This window comes from Chaetura pelagica, unplaced genomic scaffold (genome assembly GCF_000747805.2).
Source record: "Chaetura pelagica isolate M959 unplaced genomic scaffold, ChaPel_1.0 scaffold207, whole genome shotgun sequence".
Classification (NCBI taxonomy): domain Eukaryota; kingdom Metazoa; phylum Chordata; class Aves; order Apodiformes; family Apodidae; genus Chaetura; species Chaetura pelagica.
The window spans coordinates 3,848,821-3,860,429 of record NW_009953929.1 but is presented as its reverse complement, the minus strand read 5'-3'; the positions used below and the strand labels follow the sequence as shown (position 1 = coordinate 3,860,429).

At 36.5% G+C, this 11,609-nt stretch overlaps 1 protein-coding gene across 1 annotated transcript in view; it reads right to left on the bottom strand.

The window, feature by feature from the left end:
* Positions 1–7,802: 7,802 nt before the first annotated feature.
* The window catches only part of ATP1B3 (ATPase, Na+/K+ transporting, beta 3 polypeptide), a 24,283-nt gene continuing 20,476 nt past the window's right edge, over positions 7,803–11,609 (bottom strand). Inside the window, exons 8-9 of the mRNA XM_010001672.1 lie at positions 11,583–11,609; positions 7,803–8,886 (exon numbers count right to left, since the gene is read on the bottom strand). Coding sequence (XP_009999974.1) covers positions 8,716–8,886; positions 11,583–11,609 — 198 coding nt within the window. The 3' untranslated portion in view covers positions 7,803–8,715. The remainder of the gene's footprint in view (positions 8,887–11,582) is intronic.

Genomic DNA, 11,609 nt, shown 5'->3' with positions numbered 1-11,609 from the left:
TGCCTCCCCCCCCGGGCCCGCTCAGCAGCAGCAGCTCGTGGCCGCCAGCGCACACCTGTGCCCGGCTGGGGCCGGCGGGAAGGGGAGACCCCTCCTCACCAGAAGAACCTCTGCCCGGGGCCACCAGCTGCTGCAATTAGACAGCCTGATTTAATTAAAAAAAAAAACTTAAAAAAAATTTAAAAAATAGAAAAGAAAAGAAAAGAAAAGAAAAGAAAAGAAAAGAAAAGAAAAGAAAAAGCGGCCAAAATCCAACAATTTCGTATGGATGCATGTGTGCAATGTGGGGAGCCTCTCCCCCAGGGGGGCCTCCCGCCATGAGCCAGACGATCCATACTGCGAAATTCTGAACATATAATCGGAATTTATGAAGTGATTGAACTAAACAATTAGATCCAATGGGTGGCAAAACTCTGAAGGTGAAAAACCTTGACTCTTAAGTACATTGGAGAGTTGAAAAAATACAAATAGGTCTGGAGAATCTGCAGACAAAAACTTCAAGATGGAAGATCCAGTGCTTGCACAACATGCTTTGAGGGAGATTTTTTTTTTTCAATTATCACTCTATCAACACTAAGATGACTTTTTTTGCTTCCCCATCACAAAGTATTATTACTAGTAAATTGACCAAATTGTAGAACAGGCTGCTATACCTATTGCTAATAGAAAATTAGATGTAAAAGACTACAGCTGTATGAGATGTAAATGAATACAGCTGCAGGCTGTCTGCAGCTGGGCAACATCCTGATGTAAGCCCAGGGAAAAGCCAGGATTTTTTACAGTTGCTACTTACAAACCTTCTCACCTTTGGTATTTTCTCATCACATTAGCATGCCTAAACCCAAGTTGGAAATATTCTACACTTACATACTTATTAATGTTCTGCCAAGCTCCTAACAGTTTTCTAACATCAGGCAACACATTAAAGACTATTAAATTAAGGTTGAACGTGATAAGGTTATTCTGTCCAGGGTACATTGCAAAATAACTGAGTTAATTATATCAGAGCATTTATCAGCTCAGTATTTGTCTGCTCTTGAGCAGTAGCCAGAAGCTATTGCACGGTCAGAGACCTGATCATGTTTGTACATTAACTGAGGACCCTTCTAGCCATGTAAATGTATTGTGTGTGACCCTGAGATTATCGGTATTGAGCCATGTCTTTGTTTTTAAACATAGGAAATGTGTAATTGGCATGAAGACAAATGGGTAATACCACCAGAGACACAACAATTCTGGGAAATAAAGCAGTACTGGTTGCTAAAGATTTTTCATAAAGAACTGCAGAGCCCAAAGAACTCTTGCCAGACTCAGAGATAGGTCTAATTAATTCATTTCATAGGGGATTACCCCTATTTGAAATCTGGGAAAATGCATCCATCAAGTGGTATATTTTATGACTAATAAGCCATTCACAGTTAAAACAAATATACTGCACTAAAAGATGATTCCAGCCAAATACACCCTGTTCAGATTGCTAATGGATATAATCCCTCAAACTATTTTTTTCTTGTTTCTATTCAACTGGGTAAACTTGTATTAGAAAAAGACAATGAAAATTATCAGTAGCTAAAAGAAAAAAAAAAATACAGAAGACTGCCTTAACCAGTGGTCAGGCTCTTAAAAATGGTACAAAAGCTGAAGGTAAGTGAGCTGAAGGCTCACATGCTGCTCTCAGTGCTGCCCAAAGTAGTCAACAGGTACAAGGGCACAGAACTAGAATGGGCCAATAGACATTGCGAACCAAGGGGGAGCCTTGTTTCATGGGTACAGGATGCACACATACCAGGTAGAGAATGCACACTGACAAGTTTTTGAAGGTGATTCTACACATTTCTGGAATTATTTTTTTCTGTTCCCGTTTACATGTTTTTGTAACTCTATAAAGGAGGTAAAGTACTACATAAATCAGATACCGAGGCATGTATTCCTCATCTGTACTAAAGCTATGAAAGAGTGCTTCAAAAGAGGAAAACAGAAGTACTGTACTCTCAGTGATCCACAGGGCACGTTAGCGTTAAACTCAGCAGCAGTGACTGCTCCTGCCTGAAGAAACTGCAAAGACTTTCTCCACAAACATCCACTGGTTATTACTAATCACCAGCAACTGTTCTCAGTGGAAGAGCTGCGATATATTCTCAGCTTTACATTATTTTTATGGTTGTTGTTAAGAGGAACTTGGTAAGCAGGAAAATATAGAATGCATCTTGTGCAATCCAGAAGGAGTTAAGAAGCCTTGTGCCTGAGCTCCCTGCAGACAAGAACAAAGTGAAACTTGAGGAGCCAGGCAGGAGACACTGGCTGAGCAGACAGCAGGAACATGAACTCAAGGGGCAAAGACATCTTATGATTCCAACAGCCATTTATGTCCTAGGGAGATTTCAGAGACCTCTTTTCATGTTTTATGTCATGGCTGCATTTCTGTTTGTCAGAGTGCATTTGCCAAGTTGCACTGCTGAGTTTTTATATGCAACTCGGCCTACAGCAGTTTCCAGTAATGGCATCTTATGCAATTTTTGACCTACTTTTACACATTGGGGCACTTGGAAACATGAGATCCACTGCAGCAGCTTTCTGCTTGGCTGTGTAACACTGCAGCAGGAAGCAAGTAGATGAATACCTTGATCCACTAAAATACAGGTGACAGAAAAACAGACTTTAGTTTTCAAGGTATATATCAAACTATTAGGTGCATCCTGAACAATCAGCATGCCTATTATCATCCTAGAGACTGTACACATTATTTCAAAAAGATCAGTAGAAAGTCAGTAAACTTGCATATACAATGACCTGTGTGCTCTTTCTACAAGCATTTTGGTATACACTTGATTTGGGGTTGATTACTTCTGTGTCATATTAAAGTGGTTTTATGTAATGAAAGTGGTTCTTCACTGTGTTCTGGTTTTGTATACTTTTGGATAATTAAGAAAGTTAAGAGGTTATTCAAATATTAACTCCTTTAGTAGCCTTTTTTAATACATAGCTCTATATATAAAAAAAACCCAAAAACAGAAAACCAAAATAAACAAGAAAACCACCACAGATTGTATTTTACCCCCTTTACTATTCTCCTATCCTATTCTGTTGGTTTGCAAATAATTCACTTCAGACCTTTCAAACATTTTCTTAGCAGCTTTAACAAGCTCCCTTATACCCAGCAAGGCAGTTACTACACCATCCACAGAAGAGTTATAAACCCTCTCTGGCTCCCCCAGTTCCCAACCAGTCCACATTACCTCCTGCTTTTCTTATCAGCTGTGTTACCTTTGGGAAAAACATTTCCTCAATACACAATCGTACAGAGCTATCGTTCCAGACTGAGGAAACTATCTGTAGGAACGATTCCCCTCTTTCAAAACTTAAATCCTTCTGCCACACAACTTCCCTTCTCTTGCACAGCAAGAGGGTTGTAAGCCTGAAGATGAGATTGCACTATAACAAACCTGCAAGTCTTGTCAATGAGACTGCAAACTCCTCCAGTTCTAACTGGGCAGCTGGCCTCAGAGGATAGGACCTGCTCTCAGTATGCAACATGTACATCTGTGCACCATCCACTGAAAGGACATATATATAAAAAATCAAGTGAAGTAACTAAGATGATCCCAACCACATGGAGAAATTTAACTCAGCTTTACTTTTTCAGAGGGAGATTTATTTTCTCGTGTTTTCTTACAAGGTCAAGAATCAGATTCAGATCAAGAATTCCATTTCAGTTTTATTTAGCATCTAAACCTCTCTGTGGCTCTCTGCTGGTCACTTGAAACACAGAGGATGGGGGACCAGGGGAGAAGTCTCAGAAAGTTTCTAACTTTATACTTATTGAGCAGATTCCTTAGGGATTCAGTACAGAAAAAAACAGGACAAAATAATGAGCTGCTGCTACATCTGCCACCTGAAATGAAGACAAAGCCATTTGAGCAACTTTTCTTCAGAATATATTAAGATTAAACTCTTAGCAATTTCCTTCAGTTAATGCAAAATCAAAATGAGGCACTACTTCCACAGCCACATGCATCACCTCAAAAGATTTTAAGTACATGCTAGTGAACGTAACTTTAAAATTTCCTTTATTGGCTTCTTTAGGTGCTTGCCTCAGATTTGGAGACAAAAAAATCTTTTTAGTCATGATTACAGCTATTTGATCCAGACAAACTACACAGTGACAGAGAAACTTTTGATAACCCTCATGTTGCACTGATATTAAGATTTACAGTTACCAATTGCAATAGCCTGAATTCTCAGCTTAGCTTTTCTCTGATTTTCTTCCCTCCCACTTAGACAGGAACTGAGACAACTATCCTGTAAAGGAACTCACTCTGATCTTTTGCATTAAAATCCTTCTAACAAGACAATGACAGTTACTCTATATATTTTAACTGAAGGGCAACTAAGACTACTGTAAAATCAAGCTTCTATGATGGAATCTTTGTCTAACAGCAACACTGACTTCATAGTCAGGTTAACTTCTAAGGTAGAAGAGGTAAACTCTTTTTGGTATGTAGTCCAACAGGTGTAACCTAACAAGCATCAGGACAAAGGTTCATGATGAGAAACAGCTGAGGTTAAAAGATACTTCAACTATTTATTCCCCCAGCATAGTTAATACAATGCTGAATGTATGTAACTCCTCTGAAGTAAACCCCACACATTCTTTGCTCTTACCTAAAAAAGCCACCCCAAACCAAAAGAACTCAGTATTGATATAGAGGGCAAGCTGATCTGAAAAAAAACAATTCTGTTGCCACAGTGTACAGCACAGGTAGAAAGCACAGTGCCCTCAGACCATTTCCTAGTTTGCAACAGCTTGTAGCAAAGGGAGTCCAGAGGTCTGCCTGTTTTATGTGAAATTTCTTCTAACCTCAACAAGCAGAGTTAGATCTGACCCAACTGAACAGTTGTTTCTGAACACATTTATGTCTTCAGTATTCCATTGTTACAATGAAAAAAAAAATATCTAAATTAAAGACTTAAACTTTTTAATGGTAGATGTATTAGCAGAATGATTTTTTCTATAAAAGTACTAGTTGTCAGGTATATCGACTACAGACAAATGAACAAATTAATTAAAAAGCTTCAGTAATTTGACAGGAGAATTAGCATGAATGCTACTGACATGTTTCAACAAAGTGCCTAACTAGTGAGAATATGAATGTTTCACTAGCAGGGAAGTCAAAGCTCTGAATAATTGCAAAATAAGATTGAAGCTTTTCAAGCATTCTGAGGTTTGGAAATCCATACTCAGAGCTGCCTGCATACTCCTAGTATCTAAATCTAGTATTTTTCAGTTACAGCCTTAAATTACACAATTAACTTTTTTCTCCATCACAGGAGACCAACCTAATTCTGTCAGAACAAAGTGTACTCTGAATTCTAAGTATGCAAACCTTCTTGTTCCACTTCAAGCTCTACTTGCTTCATATCATCCAAAAGGTATAATAAGATCCACAGGGAGGTAGAAAATAATCCTGAAATAGGGAAACATCCAGGTTTGGTGCCAGGTTCCCAAGAACATCGCATTTAGTACATTGCAGGAAATCAGTCAGCAGGGCTTGGGGAAGAGATATGTATCTCTCCTTTCCAAATCTCCTACAGAGAGGCAGGGTGCAGGGAATAAAAACAAAACAAAACAAACCCAACCATTTTCTATCTATACAGATTCACAGTTCCTTCAGTCTACAACCCTTCCTTCTACTCTACATCTGTATCCAGATTTTATCTGTTTCTTCTACAGCTTGGGAACTACTGAAGAAAACATTTCAGAACAAAAGGAAAGCATCTTTGTTTTCATTACAAGTATCCCAGAAGCAGCAGAATCCCCAATAGGAAATAATTGCCAATCAGTGCCAAATGTCATTTGTCCTCAAGGGATCATCTTGTCTACTGCATTATCAGTGTAAATAAAGCCTTCAGCTAATTTTGCCTCTTAACAATCTTCCCTTCATCTTGCACTTTAACCCTGCCTGTGCATGTTCATGTGTGGGGTGGCAACAGGACTTGGAGTGTGGCACAGCAAAAAGAGGTACCTCAGCTGAATTGTGTACATACAAGTAGGTTTTCATGGTGGAATGAAGCAGCACCTGCAAAACCCGACTGTTTCACAATGTTTAAAACTTCTTGTTCCAGACTCAAAGGTACTAAAAGTTAACCAAATAAGACAAGAAAGTATCTACCAGTATAAAACTTTAAACAATTCAGGTTTCTGGTAACAAGGTAGTAAATTTATATCTTTAACCTTAAATTGAAATTAATTCCAAGTAACCTTTACTGTAAGTGAAGAAAAAAAAGTAATTTTATCCTATCCTAATAGTCAATACACCTGTTTATAAATTACTACTTAGATAATTTACTCAAATTCAAGACACAGAAATAAAAATGAGGAAATAGTTGTTTCACTAAACAGTTTAACACTAGACTCATTACCTACATACATTTTACATGCTAACTTTGATAGATGAACTATTTATAAAGTTCTTTTTTTCCTCCCCTCACCCCATTTGATAATGCTGATGGGATTAAATTACCAACAAAACGAAACACTTCTACAAAATCTAGGGAGAACAGGATTTTATTGAGTTTTACCTGTCTGAAAAGTGCTGGTGAAGAGTTGTCATTTCATGCTTTGTCTATATAGGTAAGTCAAAAGAGAAACTGTTGCAAAAATCAGATAATTTGAAAACCGAGTGTCTATCCAGAACTTACAATTCCTAAGTGAAGACAAATGTGAGAAAAATTTTACATGACGCTTGTCCTTCTCATTTTCAGATGCAACATCAACATGTTAAGTTCCCTCAGAACTATTAAAATACTTTCAGGCAGTATGAATATACAGAGAAGCAATTAGTCATATTTTCAAAAACCCAAGTATCCCAGCTCTAAAAGTGCATGATTTAACACATTAGTAATGGAACATTTTGAAAGAACATTCTTACTAAGTATTAATGCATGCTATTATTACAAAAGTACCCATTGCATATTGTAGGAACAATGTCTTTTCTTTCAAAAAAAAAGCATGCAGAATTGCACCAGATCAGTATAAATCTATTTTTTTTATGAGATTCAAGACACGGTTCAAGTCCCATTAAGAGCAGCTTTGTCCAACTGTGCCACCAGTGCAAGCTTGCAGAAAAGTTTTGCACTAATGTGGCTTAGGTTGGCCTCAAATATTAACAAAGCAGGGCACTAAGACTGAATCTTGAATTTTAGTAATAATTAATTTAATTTGTTTAAATAAAGTATTAAAAACCACTGTAAGAATTAGGAGTAAAAGCATGTTCAGTAACAAATTTAGGCCTTACTAGCAGCACATACAGGTGTTTACACAAATGCTTATTTGCTGTGGTCTTTAATACTGAGAAAACATCAGAATGTGGCCCATGTGCTAAAAAAACAAAACAAAACCAACCAACCACCACCAACAACAAACAAGACCAAACCAAACACACAAAAACTCTGGGGAAGAGTGATATAAAGCCCATGTCAGCACAACCGCAGAAGTTATAACCCAATACAATGGGATGACTTCGTTTAATGTAAGGAGCAGTCACAAATAAACCAGTCTATTTGTAGCAACTGGATTAATAAAACTAGAAGTAATCCACTCCAAATCAATAGGATATTATTTCTATAAAGTAGTTGATTATACCAATTTTCTAAATGGATTACACCGATTTTCTAAACGGTTGATACACAGAAAATCCAAGATGAAAAAGCAGATGAAGATGTAAAGCATGTTAAAATGATGCAACGAAACAGAGTATATAAATTAAACAGGAATGTTTAATCAAGACAAACCTTTTTTTTTTTTAAACATAGGTTCTTCAGGGAATTTTTTAACTGGAAAATGAAAGCCTATTCCCACAATAGTGAGGCCATTTCTTTCAAGCAGCTCTGTTGTACAACTGTTACCAGGACCCTAGGCAGTTTAAATTGTTGTATATTGATATTTCTGAACTAGAAAGTTTTAAAATATTGTATAGATTTGTGCTCCACATACTGCAAGCAATTAACAACACGAAGAAAGATTCAATTCCTCAGCTAGAATACCAAACTATACCCAAGTATTACATGTACACAATACTTGCACAGTGACAAGCACAAGAAAGTACTAGTTGAGCACTTGCTTTCAAAAATCCATACCAACTCTTAAAATCCATTCCAATTCTCCCAAACCACCCAGTATACAATTTAAGGCATCTCCACACAGCCATCCATCCACCCACCCACCCACTCCCATACACACAATTTATGTTGGAGGTGTTCACTTTTTCAAAAAGTTCACTATGTCAACCAGGTACCATTTATTATTTATCCCTATAACTGTGTCAGCATTGAGATATGACAGTTAAACCAGTATTAAATCAATACAATATTTACATAGCACAGCACATTAAGCTTGAGACACTCACTTGGGGGATAAAACCACATTTTAAAACAGGACAAAGGTCATCAGTAGAATGTTTGAAAACAGCTATTTACAGGTCCCTATGACATAACTACAGTCTGTACACTGTTCCAATGGGGCAGGCAGAAGCAGGACAGGCATTTATTTTGAGGAATTTTAAACATAAGATTTGGAAGCATATTGTTATGCTACCCTGAATGCCATAAACCACCTTAACATTCTCCAAGGTGGTCTCATATCCTAGGAATGGCATGTCCAACTGATACAAAACAGACAACACAACAGGTTACTTTGTGGACAATTTTTTACTCATGCTATTCAGTCATCTGAACTTTGAAGGAAATTCGTCCCAGAAACTTGTCACGATCATCTTCATTTTTTAAATTAGGTGAGCCGTGGATCTTACACTCGATTGTTATTTCTTCTTTGGTACTGTTGGAGTGAATTGCTAGTTGAACAGCCACTAGAGGCTGTAAATAGTGAGCCTAGTAAACAGAAAGATGGGGAAAAGATTTCAGATACTCATATTTAGCATGTAAATTAACATTTAATCCATCAGAACAGTTAAGAAAAAAGGTAATTAAGAACCTAACCTTTCAAAGTCCAATCTGACACAAGCAAGACTTTTTTTTCCCCAAGTTAGACAGTCAAGTATACATTCTTCATACTATTTCTTAACTAATATATTCAACACTACTTAAGTCACTGACTTATTTTTCTAGAAACCCCTACGAAACAGCCTCTGAAATTATATTCTTTCTTCCTACCCCATATTCTCTTCTGCTTGTTTTGGTTGTTGTTGCTTTTTAATCTTCTAATTTAAGTGCATTTTGCTAAAAGCATTGTTCAACAAATTCTAGTTCACTAACTTCCCTTCCACTCTATCCCATTTATTTCTTCAGCATCAATCCATTTTAAAATGTATTATCTGTTGGATAGATTTACACAGAAACCTTTCCTTCAACATCCTGATAGTATCCCGGTCAATCATATTTGGTGGAACAGTTACAGCTCAGTCCCAGCACTTTAGAACATGGTCCAGTAGCCACAGTGGTGTTAGGCTGACGGTTGAAGCTGATGATCTTAGAGGTCTTTTCCAAACTTAATTATTCTATTAATCTTTTCCCTATAATAAAAACTAAAATTTAAGAATGAATGCAGAATCAATTTTTCTTCTGTCAAGCCAGTATTATTTCTCAAGTCCGATTCAATTAGGACAAATTGAATTATCTGGTAAAATGCCTATGAATTAAGTAAGAGCTTATTTATTATACCTTGTTAAAGCAGCATTTAATCCAAAATTCATTAAGTTGTTCCATAATTTATATTTTGTAGGGCAATACTGCTGATTAAGCACAATTATTTATTTTCTTGGTGGAAAAAAAAAACACATAACCAGTGAACTAAATATGACAGTGCAGCAGTATAATATATGCCTTAAAATTTAATTGGATTTTTTTCCCCCTCTCATTAACTTAAGAGACTCCTTAATACATTTATGGGTTTTTAGGCTATTTTCTCTACTCTTACACCAAAGAAAGCACTACAGAATGAAGTCTGATTTACAAAGAATGATGCTATGGAAGCTGATGTGCTGATACCTTTAATGTGAAGTACTAGTTAGAAATCAATTGAAATAACTACTTTGCTAGGATGGCAATTTTACTACATCAGAAATTTTCCCATGCTCCTATAAACTTCAAAATGGGAGGAGAAAATGCAGCTCAAAATCCTCTGGTTTTAAGGATTATAACCACATTTAAGGTACTGAGTTTTCTAAACATTAGATATAATACTAATTCCTGTGTTTCCTCAGAGTCTTCTCATCACCAAGATTTTTCAAACAAATACACAAATTTCTATGATGTTTTGTAGATAGTCAATAACAGAATGGACTTCTACTCAATATAAAATTTGAGGGGAGGAGGGGAGAGAATGAGCACCTTCATGAAGCACCACAGATCTCCTAAAACAGGTTAACATTCCCTAAGGTCAGGGAGTTGGGTTCCCTGGGGTGGGCAACAAAAGGCAAATAATATTAGCAGCAATATTAGTCAAGTCCTTTTAGCTCCTTTACAGAATAAAAGTAATTCAACAATCCTACAGTGATATAAAAAATTTGTTGTATAGCCAAGCAATCAATCCTGTTTCTTGAGACCTGGTGAGACACCTCAGCCTTTAACCACTCGACTGTCTCTACTGTTTTACAATATACTAACGTCAGGAGAATTGAACCTCACATAAGCAAGAATCCCCCAAACCACAGACCCTATCCCACATGATAAAGTGTGAAAGGACATTGAACCGAACATAAACAAACAAAAAAGTAAAGCTTTTTCTTAAATATCTAAGTCAAACAAAGAATATAATTGAGTTTTGCCTGACTTGGTTACTCTCCTTCCATAATCTTTCCTCTTCTGTCAGTCTAGCAGCAACACATTAAAAAATCAAGAACTACAATGAACAACTGTGGTACACCGTGAATCCAATAGATTGACACTTAAAAAGTATTTTCATTTTCAATGGTGAGCAGTGACGGTAAGTCTATTTATTAGACTAACTTCATCAGTAAGATGCAATATAATTTTATATTTGATAGAGGGTACAGATTTTCTGTATGTAGTTAACACAAGTTGATGAAAGGGAAGAAAAACGTAACTAAATTCAAGTTTGAAAATGAGTTGGACTTTTAAATATATGCGTAAGGGCTTTGGGTTTTTTTAAGACTTAAGTGTTCCTCAATTAGATAAAGAAAATTTACATCAGAATACACTGATAGGTGGAGCAAGCAAAGAAAAACAAAGAAAATTAAAAAGAAAAAAAATCTGCTACCATGAAGTGCATCTTCATGAAACAGAGCAACCAGAAAACATAACCACAAAGTCATAAATAAATATGATCAACAATACCATAACTGAATTATTAACTTAATATCCCCAAGAATTAAGCACTAGAAACTATATTGTAATCTGAAGAACCACGTTTCTTTTCCTGCCTTTCCCTGCATTCAAAAAGATTCCAAAATGTATCAGTGATCAAGAAGTACAAAATGTCCTAATACTACAACTAGTACACAGCCCTTTCTCCATTAGGACAATGCCCAGAATCCATCTTAGTAATTGTAAATGTAAACAGAAACAAAGTATTTACACAATGAAGACAATCCTTTAGACATACTTACATGCAAGCGTTTCCCATAGTAGGGAAA